At 37.5% G+C, this 20,755-nt stretch overlaps 1 protein-coding gene across 5 annotated transcripts in view; it reads left to right on the top strand.

Moving 5' to 3' along the window:
- Positions 1-20,755, top strand: part of Kcnt2 (potassium sodium-activated channel subfamily T member 2) — a 258,356-nt gene that overhangs the window by 78,984 nt on the left and 158,617 nt on the right. For all 5 annotated transcript variants that reach the window (XM_059280315.1, XM_059280313.1, XM_059280314.1 and 2 more), the window contains 4 exons: positions 3,828-4,008; positions 5,268-5,432; positions 7,253-7,389; positions 9,752-9,815. In XM_059280315.1, the coding sequence (XP_059136298.1) occupies positions 3,828-4,008; positions 5,268-5,432; positions 7,253-7,389; positions 9,752-9,815 (547 nt within the window). The remainder of the gene's footprint in view (positions 1-3,827; positions 4,009-5,267; positions 5,433-7,252; positions 7,390-9,751; positions 9,816-20,755) is intronic.

The following is a 20,755-nucleotide window of genomic DNA, read 5'->3' as shown; positions in this document are numbered from 1 at the left end:
AAAAAGTAAATCAAGTTGTTTTTTTGAGTGTCCTGCATCTCATTGCCTTTCTTCACCCTCTACCCAGGAGCCTGCCCTGTTATTCAACAGATTTGATTCAGTGTTACACAAAACAATTTTTAAAAATAAAACTGGATAAATAAGTATGGCATGGGCTTTAGACAAATGGATCATCTTTAAAAGGCTAGAAAGTGAATTTCTTTGATTTTACTTTCAACTATTAATCTATTTCTTCATGGCTCTCATAGCTGAGCTGTCTGCTCACACACGGAAGCTAGAATGGCTGTCCAAACGTATACACTGAGTTTTAACAGATTTTTCAGAAGCATAATTTACACATCATCAAATTCACTCATCTTAAGTGTAAATTCAATCGTATTTTAACATATTTACTGAGTTTCTAGCAATCACCACAATCTACTTTTGGAACATTTTCATCCTCACACCCCACTCTCGGGCAAGGCAGCCGCTAATCTGCTTTCTGTCTCTGCTCTGGAGATTGTCCATAAACAGTCATGTGTGCTCTCTCGACTTGACTTCTTACATTCTGCTTGTTTCAGTTTATGCTTGTAACTTATATCGGTATTTGATTCCTCTTCTTGCTTCATCTCCTCCCTCCCTCCCTTCCTCCCTCTCCTCTCCCTCCCCATCCCTTCCTCTCTCTCTTTCCTTTCTGAATGATACTTTTAATCACACTACTCTACTTGTGCTATTAGACATGTACTTGAGAATGGGTAATTTGCAAGAGGCCTGATTTTCTTTCTCGGTTCTCAGTGCTTGAGTGCTCTGTGTCAAGGAGCCACAGAGGCCATGTCTGATGAGAGGGTTCTCTCCACTTCTAAGACTTGATGCTATGTCCTCACATGGTGAGATGTGGGAGGAACACTAGCTAATTCTCTCTAGTGTTTTTATTTATTTATAAGTCACTGTTCCTATTCACAAGGTCCGTGCTCTGTCTAAAGGTCTTGTTGCTTAATACTATTGCATTAGACATTTAGGTTTCAATCTGAATTTTTGAGAGGGCATGCTCCAGTTTATTTTTTCTCTCAAATAAAAATAGTTAATAAAGCAGACACATATTATTAAAACAGTAGTTCCAAAAGTCTTACCTTAATATATCAACAAATAAGTTGAAAACCTGGTAAGTCAAACAACATGCAATCCTTGGGATTGAGGATAGTTTCTTATATAGCTCCATGTCAGAAGTTCTAGGCACACTGAGCAAAGGTTAGTTCTTAAGGCCTTGAGAAGCCTCACTCAAAAGGCTTTTCTGGGCACAGCCCACACAGGAAACTTCACAGTTGAGTGTGGGAGCACTAACTCTTCCAGATGTTGCATGATTGCTGATGTTCAGTGGAGCTGTCTGAGGAAGCCTCACCTTCATGTTATTATCATATTACTAGACATTATCAAACTGGGGCTTTTTTTGTGTCAACTCCCATCCTAAGGCTTTTCTGTCTGGACAGAAGGAAATGCTTTGATAGCTAGATGAAGTAGTTCTACCAGGACTATGTACTCTGAGCAGCTGCTGCCTTGTTCCAATGAACTAACTGCCCAAGTTTATTTTCTGTGTCCCCTGGGGGAGTCTTGTCAAACATACATCCTTATGTAGTGTTGTACTTGGACCCACATGAAGTGACTCAAGAGCTTTGTGCTGCAGTGAAGGGATCAAAGAGCTGAGGCTACTCTGGATATAAACCTAGAAATTCTGTGGGTGCCTTGGTTTGCTCACTTAAAACAGTTATAAAATCCCAGGCCATGTTATTTTTAGCTTGTGGGGGTCATGATGGTTCCAAAGATCTCTGGAGTGACTTCAGGCTCCTTCTGTTGTGCAGATGAAGAACATCTGTCTTCTTTTCCATACTAATCTCCCACCCTTGGGGTCTTCTCATGAGAAATACCTTTTATTCTTCATAATCTGATCACGATGGTGCTCTTCCAGGGCAGATCATCCTGCTTCTCTTTATTCTATCTAGAGGTAGAATTCCCTATAAGTTGTATCTTTAAACCATTTTTTTCCTCTTATATGATTTTAGCATATCGTCAGGAGATGCTGTGAAACACTCCAAATACTTGACTTACAGATTTCTGCTCCCAATGATTCTAACTTACCGCTCTTAAATTCTGGCTTTCATAAAGCCATGGACTTAATGCAGTCAAGTGATGTTGCTGTGTTACAAGGACAACTTTTTCTCTGTTTTCCAATAAAACATCCATTTCTTACCTCCGACTCATCAGGATCATCTTCAATAAATAATGTTAGACCAAAATTCTGCTGTAATTCTGTAATTTTCTGCTACAATCCCATTTTCCTGGACCCTGAGAGAACTGCCCTTAGCAACACATTCAATGTGATACCTTCCTTGTCTCCATGTTACCAGTCTTCCAGCCTCTACCCTTTTTCCATTCCCAAAGCTGATTCCTCATCTATAGGCATTCACTAAGCCAAAACCCTATTCTCAGTTTTGATATCTTTTGTTGGTCCATTTCCACAAAAATGTGTGAGAATGAATAATTTAAAAGTTACATAAATTTTGTTTTTATCAGATTGAAATGAGATGTTACATATTAAATTCTGGCCCAGTTGGTGTCTGGTAAGGGCCTTCTCTCTAATTCTAAGACAATATCTTTTTTCTGTATCATCACATGGCAGAATGTAGAATGACTAGACATTTTGATGTACTTATCATCAGTCCTTTTATAAGGTTGACTGCCCTCGTGTCTGAGGACACCACCGTCATGATTTTCCATTCCCTGAAGTCTCCACATTTTAATACTGATATATAAATTAGAACATCCTTGTTCAAATCATTGTAGTTGCATACTGAGTTTCACGTTGGAAATTTATTATTACCCTTCTACATGTACAATATATTCAATACTCATAATCTTTTAGTTTTTATTTTATAATTAAGTACTGGTACTATATCTAATGCCATTTTATTAATTCTAATTTGTGGATATCTATCATTAACAATTTCTATATTGGACTCTTTTACATATCATTTGCTTTCTGTAGAAGTTCGTCTTATACTGTAGGCTCCCATTTGAAAGACACTTGTGTATTAGTTTGGTTTGTGGCTGTATGGCAGAATATTTGTGACTGAATTATTTATAATGAGCCAAACAGAAATTTGTTGTATCACAGTTCTAAAATCTGGGAAGTCCATCATAATGGTGCTCAAAGTTGCCTGGGTTCTTAATGTGTTGAAAAATGTTGGGATCATAATTTAAGGTTGTTCAGAAAAAGAAACATTGCGTACAACAGGATAAACTATGACAACAGTAAAGATCTTCCCACAATAATGACAGCAATCCATTTCTTCCCATTCTTCTTAAAGGGCCACCCCCTCTTAGTATTTTGACAAGAGCTAATTAATGTCAACTAGAATATTGGCAGCACCCGTGTTCAAACTACATGATTTGCTTATTGTTAACCGACAATTTTCTGTAGATGTGCACACATACATTAATAAACCTTTATTCTTCCTAAATTAAACAATAAAAGACTTTTGTTATTTTGACTTGTGTCAGACTTAGAAATTTCTCCTTTTTTTATTTGTTTGTTTGTTTTGCCTTAACATGCACTAAATGTCTCTGGGAGTCATCTATTGTGGTTAACACTTTTGTCTATTAAACAAAACAAAACTGTAACTAATTAGTGCAGTTAAAACTTCAAAGTTATATTGTTCTGGGGAAATTTTCATATCAATTGGCCAATTATAAAATGTCTTTATGAAACGTGTTTTGGTTTTCAAAGAGCAGCAATGAAAAATAACGTGTCCAGTTTGTGAGTCTTAATATTAAATGCATATCTGCTTTTTTAGCATTTGTGGAATTCAGCATCTGGAACGAATTGGCAAGAAACTCAATCTCTTTGATTCCCTCTATTTCTGCATTGTGACATTTTCTACTGTGGGCTTTGGGGATGTCACTCCGGAAACGTGGTCCTCCAAGCTATTTGTCGTTGCTATGATCTGCGTTGCTCTTGTGGTACTCCCCATACAGGTAAACAGAACTTTGTTCACCTTTGTAGAGCTGTGCAACATGCAACGCCATGGAATATTGAACCTCTCCATTAATAAAAAAAAAAAGACCCGATTGTTTATTTAACACTATTATTATAAGACATGCTATGGAGAGCTTAATGAATTTCTTACATTATGTCAGAAAGAAATGACTTCTTAAATTTTATTAGACACCTTTTGCCTGCAAGTCACAAGTGATAGCCCACATTTTGCTTTGATTATTTAACATGTTTTCTTTTAAATATAGATTATCTGATATCACTAGTTATGATATATAATTTTAAATTATAGGATGTTAGACTAAGGAATTAAATTTGGGAAATGAAAAAAAAAAAAGAGGTATGATTTGCCAGGGGTTAAAATTTAATTTCTCACCATTCAGTGGTAGCACCTGCCATTAATCCAGCACTCAGAAGGCAGAGGCAGGCAGATCTCTGTTAGTTCCAGGCCAGCCTGGTCTGCAGTACCGAGCAAGTTCCAAGACAACCAAGACTACACAGAGGAATCCTATCTTGAAAGACAAAACAAAAGGAAAACAAAAACAAAAAGTTGATTTCTCATGTCCATCAACTAAAGCAATCTCTGAGCATTGCGTGTGCACATTATGCAGCATTTTGGGTAGTAGACTGATTGCAAAGGGCAGAGCTGTAAACCATGACCAGTCTCTAACTTCTTGTGATAATGGGCTCTGAATGCCTATAAGAGAACAAATCAGGAACACAATATGACACATGAAAATTAACCTTGCGTGCTCATCAAACAACCTTAACCAATTCATTCTACCACGCCTACCTCCCTGACGTTCCTCTACATCACTCATTGCTGCACAGTGCACTGTGTGTGTCAATACAGCTCTCTCCCCTCGCAGGATACAGACACTATGGGGCAGGAGAATTGGTAGCTGGCAGAGCGGTTACTTTTCACACAGTGGATGGCATATTGCATCATACTTCCCTGGACATAAAGCACATAGCCTAGCATCTTAGTGGCCTGGTATGGTGGTATAATACTAAAATCATTCTAATGTGTTTCCATGGAGACCTGAAGCCTCAGGGCTTCCTTTGTAATCTCTGTGGAAATCACATGGTCAGCCTCTTGTTGAAAGGAATACTGATAATTTGAAACTCAGCTATTTCAAGAGTAAGAAATGCGTTGTACCTGATCACAAATGGGGCACTGCACTGGATTTTCACTCTCCTGTGTGATGTTTTTCTTTCACATGTGGAAAATTCATTACAGTTTGAGCAATTAGCCTATTTGTGGATGGAGAGACAAAAGTCAGGTGGAAACTACAGTCGTCACAGAGCTCAGACTGAGAAGCACGTTGTCCTGTGTGTCAGCTCATTGAAAATCGACTTACTTATGGATTTTCTAAATGAATTCTATGCACATCCAAGACTGCAGGTAAATTTGAATTCTATTATGTACAATACTGAATCATACTTAATAGTACATTAACCGAGAGTGCAACCTGTGTTCTGGTGCTTTTATTTATATACTCACATTTAAAAAGGGCAAATGAAAGACTAATGAGGCACATAGAAAAATGCTGGATGAATAAACAGCCTTGAGGTTCCCGTCTGTACCTGTGCTAAAAGACAGGTGGGACTTGTTTTTGCTTTAAGTCAAACATTTTATTGGACTTAAAGGATTGTTGTTTTCTCTCTTGGGTAAAGGATAAAAGAAATTTTTACAAAGCAGTGGGTTTTAATATGAAATACAATAAAACAATGAAGAAACCATCATGGAAAGCGTAGTTATAAGAAGTATTGCTGAAGCCAGGTAGTGGTGGCACACACCTTTAATCCCAGCACTCGGGAGGCAGAGGCAGGCGGATCTCTGTGAGTTTGAGGCCAGCCTGGTCTCCAAAGCGAGTTCCAGGAAAGGCTCAAAGTTACGCAGAGAAACCCTGTCTTGAAAAAAGAAGTATTGCTGATAGGAATGTGAGAGTATGGGAATTCCTTCTTGTAAGGTTCTAATTTTTATGTTGTGTGTGTGTATGTGTGTGTGTGTGTGTAGATATGTATCTCTGTGTGCCTGTGCATCTGTGTGTATGGTTGAATGCAGAAGCTAACTATTGTGTCAGATCCCTGAAGGTGGTATTGTAGACTGTTGTGAACTGCTCAGTGTGGGTGCTGGGAACCAAATTCAGGTCCCATGTTAAGTGTGTCCAGTACTCTTACTTGCCAAGACATCTCTCCAGTTCCTGGAAGTTCCCTTTTGTGTATTCATTCTGGAGTGTGACAAAGCACTGTAAAGACAAAGTAGATTTAGGCAATTTTTTTTCCAGTGCAATTACTTCAGTTAAGAAACGGTAGTTTGTTTTGTTTTTCCTGAATGAATCTGTATGAGTAAAACATAGGACAACACTGAATAAAATATAATTTGTAAGTGATGTTTAAAATACATAGTATATTGATTTAACACTGTTTATTCCTAACTTATGTTCTTAAACTTTCCCATACACTTTAATTTTCTTTATAAATATTATATATTATTTTGAGAAAATCTAATAAAATGATCTCATAATAATTAAGTCTATCTATTAACAATATAACGATTTTAAATACTAAACATGTTGATGTAGATATATTTTAGTAGGACCTTATAGGGAATGGTTTCCAAAGAAGCCAAATTCTTGTAGATTAGTTTTAAGTCATTTTACATTTTGAATGCATTTGCCAGGTCTCTAAATTATGGTGCACTTTGAAATATTTTGATCTAAAACCATTTTTTTAATCATTTATTGTTTTCAATATACCTTCAAAACTCCTAACTATACAAATATTCATCAGAAGTTGCTCCAAGGTACCAGTCCATACTATAATATATTAAATATATTTCAGTCTAAAAAGCCACACTTTGAAGTATGAATTGACCCGTAAACCTTTCTTTCTCCCATCCAGTGTGTGTTTTACACTCACTCTGCAGTGCTAGCTAAATTGAAGGAGTGTGTAGTGTGTACTCCATGATTGTCTTCCTCTGTGGTGCTGATGCAATTAAAATAGCTCAGGCTCACTGACTGTTTGCATTCCTCACTTTGTGTTTATCATAGTGCAGTCTTACTTAATTTTTCTGAATTTACAAGTAAACTTTATTTATTACCAAGAATTTATTTCAACTTAATCATAATTAAGGAAAATTTCGTAAGTATTTTGTGTACCTCTGTAGGATAACATAAAGCATGGTTGTGTTTATGTCATTGCCCATTTTACCTCGAGTAGGATTATTATGTGGTGATTTTGTGTCCTACGGAGATGGATGTGCAAGTTCGGAGGGTGCTACAGATTCCGATGTGGTCCCAGAGAGTGATCTACCTTCAAGGCTCAGCACTTAAAGATCAGGATCTCCTGAGAGCAAAGTAGGCATCCTTGCTATGTTCTCTCTCTCATCTTTTAATTTTCAGTCCTTTGATGACTTTTTTCTTATAATATTTGCAAGATACATTTCACACATATTTAAATAAAAAATTTAGCTCCATTTTACTAATTTTAAAATAAAAATGCTAGAAATATAGGCTCTTGTTTCCTACTTTTATTTTAAAGCAGATGTCTAAGATAGCATGTCTACACCATGCGATGAGAAGTCGCCATGATAGAACTGCATTAGCTGTCAAAGATAGACAAGTGGTATTCAGATTTCCCATTAGAGACGTCTCCAAATTTCACAATTCTGCTTTTATTTCACAAATGAAAGAGTTGGACTAAATAATTTGTGAGATATCAAAGCATGAGTCGGAGTTTGAATTTTAAGGAGGTTGCAGCAGGCACTCAGCCACAGACACCTTTATCTTGCTGGGGTCAAAGTCAGAAGAGTCCTCTGAGCTGGAGGAAACAGGATCCTGAGAGGTTCTGTGGAGTTGCCCTCGTATTGTCCATATGCCTGTAAACAGGGCTTAAAAAGTGACCTGGTCTAACCACCTATTACGGGAAATTGGTCTTCTAACACAGAAGCGGAGTGAGGGAACGTTCTGGGAGGACTGAGGTCACCAGGGGATCAGGGCTAACACAAAACAATTTCCTTAGTTTCAAAACTAGGAGGAATCTTTAGCTGGCAAGGCTTTGCTGGATACCTTTTGCCAGTTTAAAGACTTAAGCATGCTTTCATGTTTCTTCTTAGACGCTCTCATGTACTGTTTTAAATGTAAAAGTTGCCTCATCACAGTTGATAACCTAAGACTTTTTGTTTATATAACTCACCTAATGTCCCAAGTGATGCTTAGGTACCCAGTAGCTGTGAATTCTGATGTTACTTTTAATTTATCAAGAGGAAAATAAATTTAGCTGAAATTTGTTTTATTTGATTATTTAATTTAAGAAACAAAACATTAAGCAGAAACTTCCAAAATAGAATGAATGGTAAATATTGGAAAGCTTAAGAGTATATGTTTTTGTCTTAGAGTATATCTCTATAAAATACTACAGGTGACATTTCTATAAACAGTCAGATGTTACCAAATTCTCACGTGAATTGGAGATTTAACTATTTCTTATTTGATATCTATATAATTATTAGAGGATGTTGCCACATTTCCATCCTCTAAAGCTCTATATTCTTTTGTCTGTATGCATCATTCTCCTTAAATTACTATGAGTTAAGTTCTTCCCACAGCTTGTCCATGGTGTGTTGATATGCATGTGTGTGATGAAATTTTTTGTTTGGGAATTGAATTTAGGCTTTTTGTTTTAGCTATAAATATCTCAGATAGATTCTAAGTGTCGATACTAGTAACAAAATGATTCTCTAAAAAAAAAAAGGGTCCCATTTACAGAAAACCCTCCATGTGAATTGAAAATGGATAAATCATAAAAAAAAGGATAACAAGAGACTTTTGTCCAGCTAGACTGTTCAAAGAGCTGGGCCGAGCAAGGCATCTCTTAGGGTGACAGACTATCTATTGTATGTACATTTCTAATCCTAATTTCATATAAAATATTTGGGATTTAATGTTAACTAATACATTCTTCAGCATGATTCCCCATGCAAGGAAGAAGGAGTAGGAGTCTCCAAACAAGTCCCAAAGGTCAGTTGCATGACTTAACTGTTTTACTGAAAGCGACGTTTAGAGAACGTTGTCCAATACCAATGTTATTCAGCAACCGTGCCTCAATGTTTTCTTCAGAATTGTTTTGTTTGGATCAGTTTCCTGGGCTCTTTGTCTCTCTTCTCCAGTGAAAACATTATTTTTGTCAAAGACCTAATTTTGTCACAGTGTACCAGAAAGACAAATCATTCTTCATTTGAAAAATAAACATTCGTATGTTTTGAAATCGCTACTTATGAAGGACTAAAACACATTTTTAAGTTACTAATTTTAAGAATGAAAAAACATTATCATCAGGAAAAAAGCATTTGGAACAAAAGGTTGAACAGTCTCCTGGAAACATAAACATACAGTGGAGTTTGACTTAAAACCACTAAGCATATCTCTTCTCTCTCTCTAACTGAGTAGTTGTAGCTGAGATGAGTTATCCATAAAATAAAGATCAGCAGTGTTCCTAATTTGTGCAAAACATATTAATGAAAATATAACAGCTAAGTTCAACTTCTTTTTTTCTGCAATAAATTCTGGAGCTGTTTTTCTCACAAATGTAGTCATGTTCGGCAAGACATCCAACTGTCCTTTAAGCTTAAGGACACACATGTAGGGTGTGGCCCAGGCCATGCCACACTTACTCCAGCAGCATTTCAATGTGGTTACTCTGTTTCCTGTCTGTGTTTAGGATGGACAATGCGGAGGCCTGTTTCATTCTGAGCAGCCGCTGCGAAGTGGACAGAACATCGTCTGTAAGTTTTCTGAAACCCCTTCAGTGAACTTTGATTTCCACCATGCAAGGTTTTTGCTTAGTTTGAGTCAAAACAAAAAAATAACAGACAAAAAAAGCAAGCAAGCAAACCAAAACCAAACCAAACCAAACAAACAAAAAACTCAGAAAACATAAAACTACTGTAATGAAAATTTGTGACCTTACATTTTCACTAAAGTTAAAAAGCTATTTATTAACATTAAAAACACTATACATTGTGTCAACAAAAGTGTTTTACTAATCTTCTCCCTGCTTTCTAGTAATCCTCTAGCTAAATATGTCCTACAAGATAAGAGTTTTGTTAAGATGGCCTGAATTTCCCGAACGTCAAATGAAAGCAGGTGGTTCCAAGCAGAGAATAATGGGATCAATTGGTGAATTTCTTTTAAAAATATATGCTGTTTTCAAGTTATCTAGAGTGGGCACTGGAAATATTCATTGTTTGAAAAGGTATGTAGGGATCAGTTGGGTAACTTTTGACTTAACAGAATTTTTGTGATGTAGTTTTTAAGCCCAAACTTCTCTAAATCAAACTGGTTTAAATGAATTACTGAATTATGACTTCAGTTTTTTAAGAGATAGTTTAACTGCACTTTTTTGTGCGAATTTGGATCAGTAAGTCATAACATGATTGGCTATGTGACATGGTCACTGCAGTGTACTTGAACTTTTTACTCATATGTTTGTAAACTGAAAGAGCATTCCCACCCTTCATTAGAAGATAGTTCCTATGAATTGATTCTCCTTCCACAAAATTCTTATGTTGAAGGCCTTACTCTCAATGGCTACAGATAAGATATTGACAAGAGTTTAGTGTAGTAATGAAGGCACTATTAGGAGTCTCTACCCAAAGTAACTATGTCTTATACAAGAAAATTTTAAGGAAGGCATATACATGAAGAGTTTCAAAGGAACATGAAAGTGAATGAAAGATCCAAAGAAACACTCTTAGACTATCGTCTCCCCTCACAGCTCTGCCACCACCTTGAGTTCAGACTCTAGTATTTGGATCTGTGAGACAGCAGATTACTGTGGATTAACCTGAGTTTATAGATGTTTGCCATGGCAGCCCAGAAACTAGTCATTTGATATCACCTAAACAAATGATCAGAAAAGCTCGCAAATACTTGTTTTACTTTTTTTAAAGTCAGTGCTGAAGAGACGGTCCAGTGGTTAACCATATGCACTGCTCTCACAAATAACCCAACTTCACTTCCCAGCAACTTTATCAAGTGGCTCTCAACTGCCTGTAGGTCCAGCGGCAGGAGGGCTGGACTACCCTCTTCTGGCTTCTGTGGGTACTTCCACACATGTGCCCCCCCCACACACACAGAGGGAGTGAGAGAGACAGAGACAGAGAGACAGAGACAGAGAGACAGAGACAGAGAGACAAGGACAGAGAGAGACATACACACAGACACACAAACTAAAGTAAATATTTAAAATGTCACCACTCTTCTCTTTTTCACATATATTACTTTATTTTAGTCCAGATCTTTTTTACTTCGTGTAATTACAACTTGAGATTTTTTAAATATTTGGGCATAAAAGTGCTCCAGTCAGATCTGATAAAGTAGTGAATTTGAAATGAACATTGTGTGTGAGTGTGTGTGTGTGTGTGTGTGTTATTGTTTTACATGTAGTTGTCAACCTTGTTCACATGGCTTTTTAATTTTATAAATTTTAACTTTTTTTGTGGAGAAGCAGGGATACATACATATATATATGTATATATATATATATATATATATATATATACATATATATATATTACCTGAACAATTAATGTATAGTAACTTCTAGAGTTAACTTTAAAACATGAATTTGGGAAGCTTTCATTGAAATAGATGCAATCCATTTCTTTCTGATTGTAGTAAACTGGGAAGAAGTTAATAAAAACACCCATAAGGACTAAAAGTTAAGTAGATGAGGCAACAGTAGTAGAAATCTGGAAGTTAGAAAGCAAGTAGGTGAGCTGCAACTGACTCATCCAAAGCAAGTTAAATTTTAGATTTAAAGAGGACATGCATTACAAATGATGCTGTTGGCAAGGAGACCTCAAAAGTCTCAGGACAGAAGGGGCCAGATGCTGCTTAAAGCGGGGCTGTATGTAGGACTCTTTCAAAGTCAGGGAAAGGAGCAGATTCCCTAGATCTCTCATTTGCATTCGTGGTTGCTTTCTGAACCCTGGGAGAAGAGGTATGTTATTTAGACAATTTGTTCTGTGAATCCTCTACTTTCTAAGCCAGAAAGAAAATTTTGGGAGCCTAGGTACATGCAATATCTTAGTTGATTGAGAACAAATTGCTTGGAGTATTTCATATGCTTCTTTAAATAAATATGTCTTGGAAAAGTGGTCCATTATAAGAGAAAATGCCCTATATTCAGGTGTGTGTGTGTGTGTGTGTGTGTGTGTGTGTGTGTTCCTGAACATGGGAATGCATTTATATGTTCATATGAGTATACAAAGTCAGAAATCCCTGGCGCAATGTTTGATTACCCTACAATGAAACCATATATAATACCATCCTATCAGCATTTTTTTCTTAGCATTTTTAGTTTTAAATTCTTCTCTCCTGTATATTCAGTCCATCAGAATCACTGGACATTTTAGAGAATTGGCAACAATAAAGAAAAAGAGAATGAATGAACACAAAATTCCTACCAAAAAAGAAAGAGAAATCAGAGAAGCAGAAGAAACATACTCTAAATGTGGGTGAAGAAATCGGTTTTACAATATCTATTCAGAAGATGCTGATATTCAATTAACGTTTTAAGTCTAATGTGAGATCATGATGCGCATATCAAAAAGAATAATGTACAGCAGAACAAAATACATCAAACAACCCATAAACATTCAGGAATCATCCAGAAGACTCTGGAAATCAAATAAAAAATAACAAAAGAAAATTCAGTAAGAAGCTTAGAAGATAGCTTAAGAACACTGGACCTACAAAGAAAAATAAACTACATAATAAAACTAACTCAAAAAGAAGAGTAAATTGTGAGAACATCATATATTCTCACCCAGGATTGAGTGGATGAAATAATATCTACATGTTAGGAGGTGAAGAGAGGGGAACTGAGAACCAGTTTCCTCTATGAATTCTAACAAGGCCCAAAATATAATGTCAATCCAATTCAATTAAATTTGGGCAATGAAACTGTCAAATGTGTAATGCTTGCTTATTGTAGCATAATGTCTGTGAAATAACCCAACTTGCATTGGAGGTAGAGGAGTAACATAGAGAGCAAAATTAACATGAGGAATACTAATCAGAGAAACAGAAAAAAACAGAAACAAAAACTAATGATGGAGAATCCAAATACCTCCATGCATTTATATTGACTGGTTTGCTGTGATAAGGTAAATGCACTGGCATTCATGTTAGTGTTATGTAATAAAATGACAGCAAGCAAGACTGATTTTGAAGTTTAGTGGTGTATGTGTGTGTGTGTGTGAGTGTGTGTGTACAGACAGTTATTATGGAGTTAGAAGTAAAAAACTCAATTCTTTAAAGGAAATTTCTGGAAAAAAAAAACTTTTCCACTTAGAATTCTACATCCTAGGGATTTTTCTTTTCTCAAGAAGGAAAGCAAAGAAGGTAAAAGGGTAGTTACTGAATTTCTAACTGATTAGTTTTCAAACAGCATACAGCTCGTGGGAAGATACTAAAAGATGTGGTTTACCAAAATCTAAGTGTGAGCAAAGCGAAGGTGGACTCTGATACCCAGCACAGGGGAGAGGAGTGTGGGCTTTCCCTGGCTGCAGGGAAAGCCAGTCTCGAGCCAACAACTATGCAACAGTTTCTGTTTGAAGAGTCACCTCATAGCGCATGGACAGTTGTTAATTTGCTGTTCTTTGACGTGGGTGAACATACTGAAAACAGATTGCTGCTTGACAAATGGTGCACACAGAATGTGACCTATTCAAACTTCCAAGTTGAAGCTCTGGCTCCCACAGTGTCACAGTTGACTTGTGTTTAGGCACAGGTCTTTCAAATAGGAAATAAAGTTGAAAGGAAACCATTAGGATGATTCCTCAACTAGTGCTTGCTTTTGGTACTTTGATACTAAAGACTACTACTATGGGACAGCCTTGTAAGGAGCCATCCAAGGTATGTGGTCTGACAGGGAAATCCATGTCTTTAGCATTTTGTTATGGACTATGGCCTCCTGAGCAGTAAAAAAATGAAAGTCTTCTTATATATAAGCCACCCAGTTCTAGAATATTTTTCTGTAACTGCTTAAATAGAGAAGATATACTTTGCATTTGTGATTGGAAAAACAAAGGTTTCCAGAGGAAATGAGCTACTGTAGATTGAAATGGAACTAGGATATTCTTCCTACCTTACAAAGATCAGTTGCCAGCAGAAAGAATGCGCAATAGTAATCACATCTCAATTAACTTTGAATGCTATTTCAAAGATATGGAGCAAAGGAAGTGAGCATTAGGTCAGGTTAGGGGACAGAAAGCTATACTTTTCTGCAAATGGGAAGCCAGCAAATAACATTTTAAAAGGAAAAAAAGTCAAGAAATAGGAACTAATACTATCAAATTTAAAAATAAGGAAACAATAAGAAAATCATTAGTATTAGAGCTTTAAAGTAAATGTTTATACAATAAGACTGTGTAGTAGCTTGAAAGAAAATGGACCCCAAAGGGAGTGAGTGGCACTATTAGGAGGTGTGGCATTGTTGGAGTAGGTATGATCTTATTGGACGAAGTGTGTCACAGTGGGGGTAGGCTTTGAGGTCTCATCTATGCTTAAGTGACACACAGTGTCCCAGACCACTTCCTGTTGCCAGCACAAGATGTAGAACTCTCAGGTACCTCTTCAGCACCATGTCTGCCTGCATGCCACCCTGTCCTACTATAATGATGATGGACTAAACCTCTGAACTGTAAGCCACCACCTCCATTAAATATTTTCCTTTATAAACGTTTCCATGAACATGGTGTATCCTCACAGCAATGGATGCCTTAACTAAGACAAAAGGAAACAGGAGGCTGCTCCTACATGCGATGCAAATTATAGAAATTGTAATGTAGTTCAAGTAAATATGCATATAGCTTTAATTGTTTTTAATTAAGTAGAATATTGAAGGTGCGTTAACTTTGGCAAAAATTGGTCCTATGATAAACACTCCATGTGCAGGAGATAAAGGAATTTCTTTCATTACAACTTCATGTCACCTTTAAGAGGCCAGTAAAACAGCAGATAGATTTGCAGTGGAGCAGCATGCACACTTTTACGTGCTCATGTATTTTAAAATGTAACTGCCATCCTCACACTTGACGGACTTCTTTTATTTTATTCACAGCTACAATTCAAAGTGATAAGGGAAGCTGAGCAAGGCCTGGTAAAATAGGTAGCATACTACATGTGATCTATGGGTTAATCCCATGAAGAAATAGAGTAGTAAGTACTTGGTAGATTTGGGGGCATAAGTGAACACTTCTGAAGCAAAGGAGTATTTTTTTTTTTTTTTTTTTTTTTTGGTTTTTTGAGACAGGGTTTCTCTGTGTAGCTTTGCGCCTTTCCTGGAACTTGCTTTGGAGACCAGGCTGGCCTCGAACTCACAGAGATCCGCCTGGCTCTGCCTCCCGAGCGCTGGGATTAAAGGCGTGCGCCACCACCACCCGGCACAAAGGAGTATTGTTAATGTTACAGTTCAGGGCCTCAGAAACAGGGAATATGAAGGGAATATCAGTTGGGTCCTGGCAATCCACTGGAATTGAAGGACAATAGAGACAAACAACACACACACACACACACACACACTTGCACACATCCATGAGTACACTAAAGCAACATCATCCCTGCTTCTTTGTCCTTTGTTCAGATTTGGGCAAATAGAGACTTAGGGAAGTGTCTATGCCCTGTGACAGGAAGAAACCTTCTAGAATTTGTTATAAAATGCACGGTTACTTCTCGGGAAAATTTATTTAGACACTCCAGTGCATTTTTATTCATCTCCTTTTAACACTATTTTTCTGTCCCAGGGAAGCAGGGGGAGGCAAATGCTCTAAATCAGAAAGACTTATTTAAAAAATATAAAATCTCATAAATTTATGCTTATTATCTAACTATATTATAGATCTAGTTATATATATATAGTTATAGTTATAGTTATATCTAACTATATCTAACCATATTGCTTGGTAATAAATGTTGTCTCATGTTATGATGTTGTATGTTACTTGCTAGGAAAAATCTGGCGTAGTCACTGATGCAAATGGGATATTATGAGAGAGGCCCTTCAACACTTCCCTCAGCCTACAGCCCTCCTCCTATAGCCTTTGGGGAAAAGACACTCAGGAGAGTGGAAAGCACTGCTCATTAATTCTTCAACAGTTAACAAACACATCTTTTTATGCTTTATAGAAGAACTGTACCTGATTCAATTTTTTTTTTCAGGACTAGATGGTAAATACATGGGGGTTTATATACAAAAATCCTTTCAATTATTTAAGTAAATTGTTCTCTCTGGGTGGTAAGTACATAAAGAGAAGGAAGCATGCCTCTATCATGATTTTCTAATCTCGCTATGATATAATCACTTCGTTGATAGGAGTATTTTATTTTATTTAGAGAATAATCTACTTTGTTACCCTTTAACTGATCATGTGGAAATCACTGTTTTTTTTTTCCTATGCCTCTAGTACACAAGTGAGTTTCTTAGAAAGGCTCAGAGACTTGGGAGCAATGGTGTCTTCTCACCAAAGTTAATATTTTCTACTTGGCTAAGGATGATAAGGTCTCTATAATTTGAATCAAATTTACTACCCAGAGATATGTGAAACATATCAGGAATTTTGGGGAAGTTCTCTCTGTATCCTGTCTGTAGTCAAAGTTCATTCCTAGGCCATGTCTTTGCATACTTTGACTTTAGTTGAAAAAAAATCACAAAAACCTCTACTGGAATGAAAATGTAGGATCATATTTAACTGACTGTAGGAGTGAAAGAAAATTTTACTTTGTTTCCAGTAGTGAATATGGCAGTGGAGTTACTTTCATACAGTGGAGAAACAGTAATTGAACAGCTAACGTTGAGTGATGCGTCTCTTCCCTTAGGCTTAGAATCAATTCCAAGGATAAAAATGTGAATTCAGTCAGTGAAATCTTTGGATTTCTAAGGAAGACAAAACATGGAGCGGATTTCAAAAGGTTTCTTATATTTTTGTTGTTGTTATTTATTTATTTATTGAAAATAGATTTTTCTCTCATACAATTCATGCCAACAAGTTTCCCCTTCCTCCACTCCTCCAAGCTCCCCCTCCACACTCCTTTCTTCTCTGAATCCACTTTCCCTCCTTCTCTCTGTTGAAAAGGGCAGGCCTCCAAGAGACAACAACCGAACCTGACACAACGGAATACTATAAGATAAGGCAAAAGCTCTCACACCGAAGCTGGATACTGAAACCCATTAGGAGGAAGAGTCCCAAGAGCAGGCAAGAGTTAGAGATTCACCATTTCCCACAGTTGAAAGTCCTGCAAAAGCACTAGGCTAACAGCCATAACATAGAAGCAGAGGATCTGGTGCAGACCCATGCAGCTCCTGTGCTTACTGTGTCAGACTTTGTGAGCCCATATATGCCCTGTTTAGTTGATTAAGTGAGGCATGTTCTTCTGGTGTCCTCCATTTCCTCTGACTCCTATAATCTCTCTTCCCCTTCTTCCATGGGATTCCCTGCACTCCAAGTGGAGGGGCTGGATGGAGCCCTCTCTCTCTGCATAATGTCTGGATGTGTGTTTCTGCACAGAGGAAGCCTTTCTGGTGACAACTGGACAAGGCACTGATCTATGAGTATACCACAGTATCATTTCATTTTTTTTCTAGTCATGCTTGGTTGCTCTTTAGGTCTCTGGGCTATCTAGTTTCTGGTTCCTGGCTACACAAGCAGTGTCTGGCATGGGCCATCTCTGTGAAGTGGGCCTCAAGTTAAATCAGATATTGGTTGGCTACCCCTACAAGTTCTGCACCATTGTGCACCCAGTGCATCTTATAGTCAGGACAGATTTTTTTATGTCAAAGGTTTTGTGGCAGGGTTGGTGTCCATGTTTGTCGCGTCCGCCTTGACCAGCAAGGAAGATGCAACACCAGGCTCTTCTCCAAGCGATTTATTCAGGAACCTTGAATAATCTTCTGACCCCCGGGGAAAGCCATCTTCTGACTCTGGGGAAAGCCAGCCCACGCCCTTTATAGCCACTGGGCAACCAACCCCGCAGTGCCACGTGAACAATGCCGATAGGGTCAAACATACGCAAGCAAGCCAGATTCCACTCCCAAGCCAAATAAGGAGTTGTTTATCCCAGAGAACACCTGCCATCGGGAAGGCGGAAGCCAGACGCCGGCGCCATCTTTGAGGCGCGGCCGAGCACGGCTCTCTACACATGTTTCTCTTCCATTAGCCTGCAGATTTCCTACCCAGCACCAAAGAGACTAGAACATAGGGGAGAAGGCTCTACATAGACCTCTCCATGTTCAATAAGCACTTGGCATGTTGTCCTCTCCAATGGGACAGGCTGGCAGATTGCAGAGAGCAAATAAATCTCTGTGCTACCATTTGCCTGGGTTATTTGGGGAGCTCCACCAGACTCCCTACGTCAACAACTCACCCTAATACAACCCAGTCCCACAACTTGAAGCCTTCATGACAAGGAATCCTCACTATGATAACACTCATTGATTCCAGGAAGTTTCTACTGCTCTAGGTTTGCACCCCACTCTCCAATTGCCCTTCCCTCCCAATTCCAACATTTTCTCTCTGTATGCCCTCCCTCTATCCCATCTACTTTCTACCTCTTCCCTCCTGTTCCTGTCCCTTCTTGCCCCCAGTCAACCTATAAAATTTATTCTATTTCCCATTCCCATGAAGATCTATGTGTCCACCAAGACTTCCTCTTTACCTAACCTCTTTGGGTCTAAGAATTGTAGCTTGGTTATCATCTACTGAACAGCTAATATCCACTAATAAGTGAATAATACCATATTTGTCTTTCTCAGTCTGGATTACCTCACTCAGTATTATTTTTTTAGTTCCATCTATTTGCCTGCAGATTTCATCATGCCATCTTTTTTTTAAAGCTAAGTGATGCTCGATTGTGTATATATATGGACCAGACTTTCTTTATCAATTCTTCTGTGAATGGACATATATGTTGTTTCCAGTTTCTGGCTATTATGAATAAAAGCAGCTATGAACATGACTGAGCAAGTGTCCTTGTGGTAGGACGGATTAATCTTTGTGTATATACCCAATAGTGGTACAGCTGCAGCTTGAGGTAGATTGCATCCTAATTTCTGAGGAGTAGCCATAATAGTTTCCATGCTGGATGTACAATTTTGCACTCCCTCCAGCAATAGGAGAGTGTTCCCCTTGTTCAACAACCTCCCCAGCATGGGCTGTCACTTGTATTATTGACCTTAGCCATTCTGACAGGTGTAAAATATCTCAAAGTAGTTTTCATATACGTTTCCCTAATGGCTAAAGATGTTGAACATTCTTTTAAGTATTTCTCAGCCATTTGAGAATCTGCTATTGAGAATTCTCTGTTTAGAACTATACCTCACTTTTAAATTGGGTTATTTGGGTTTTGATGTCTAGTTTCTTGAGTTCTTTATATGTTTTGGATATTAGTCCTCTATCAGATATGGAGTTGATAAAAAATATTTTCTCATTCTGTAGGCTGCCACTTTGTTCTATTGACGGTGTCCTTTGCCTTACAGAGCTTTTCAGTTTCATGAGGTCCCATTTATTAATTGCCCAACGTAGTGTCTGTGCTATTGGTGTTCTTTTCAGAAAGTGGTCTCTTGTGTCAGTGCAACCAAGGCTTTTCCCCCCTGTGTCTTCCATCACTTTTAGTGTATCTGGTTTTATGTTGGGGTCTTTGATCCATTTATACTTGAGTTTTGTGCAAGGTGATAGATATGAATATATTTGTATTCTTCTACATGCAGCCATCAGGTTTGCCCAGTGCCATTTGTTGAAGACGCTTTTTTTCCCCCCAGTGTGTATTTCTGGCTTCTTTATCAAAAATCATACATCCAGAAGTGTGTGGATCTTTGTCTGGGTCTTCAATTTGATTCCATTGATCAACATGTCTATTTTTATGCCAACATCATGTCTTTTTTTTATTACTGTATAGCTCTTTAGTACAACTTGAAATCAGGGAGAGTGAGACCTCCACGAGTTCTTTGGTTGTTCTGGATTATATTAACTATCATGAATTTTTTATTTTTCTATATGGAGTTGAGAATTGTCCTTTCAAGTTCTGTAAAGAATTGTGTTGGAATTTTGATGGGGATTGCATTTAATCTATGGATTGCTTTGGATAGTATGGCCGTTTTTACTATGTTAATCCTACTGATCCATGAACATGAGAGATCTTTTCATCTTCACAAATCCTCTTTAATTTATTTTCTCAAAGACTTGAAGCTTTTTTTTAAATGTAAATCTTCCACTTGCTTGGTTAGAATTACCCCAAGATATTTTATATTATTTAAGGACATTGTGAAATGTTATTTCCCTGATTTTCTTTCAGTACTTCGTTGGTTGTAAATAGGAAGATTAATTTTTTTTTTGAGTTTCAACTGTGCTGAAAGTTTTCAATCTACTGTGGGAGTTCCCTAGTGGAATTGTTAGGGTCATTTATGTATATATCATCTGCAAATAATAATGCTCTCACTTCTTCCTTTCCATTTTGTATCCCCTTTATATCCTTCAGTCATTTTGTTGCTTCAGCTAAAACTTCAAGGCCTATATGCAATAGACATCGAGTTTACAGGCAGTCTTGTCTTGTTTCTAATTTTAGTGGAAATGCTTTGAGTTTCTCTACATTTAACTTGATGTTGGCTATAGGCTTGCTGTAAATTGCCTTTATTATTTTCACATATGTCCCCTGTATCCATAAT

Source organism: Peromyscus eremicus, chromosome 15 (assembly GCF_949786415.1).
Source record: "Peromyscus eremicus chromosome 15, PerEre_H2_v1, whole genome shotgun sequence".
NCBI lineage: Eukaryota > Metazoa > Chordata > Mammalia > Rodentia > Cricetidae > Peromyscus > Peromyscus eremicus.
This window is presented reverse-complemented; position numbering and strand designations above follow the sequence as displayed.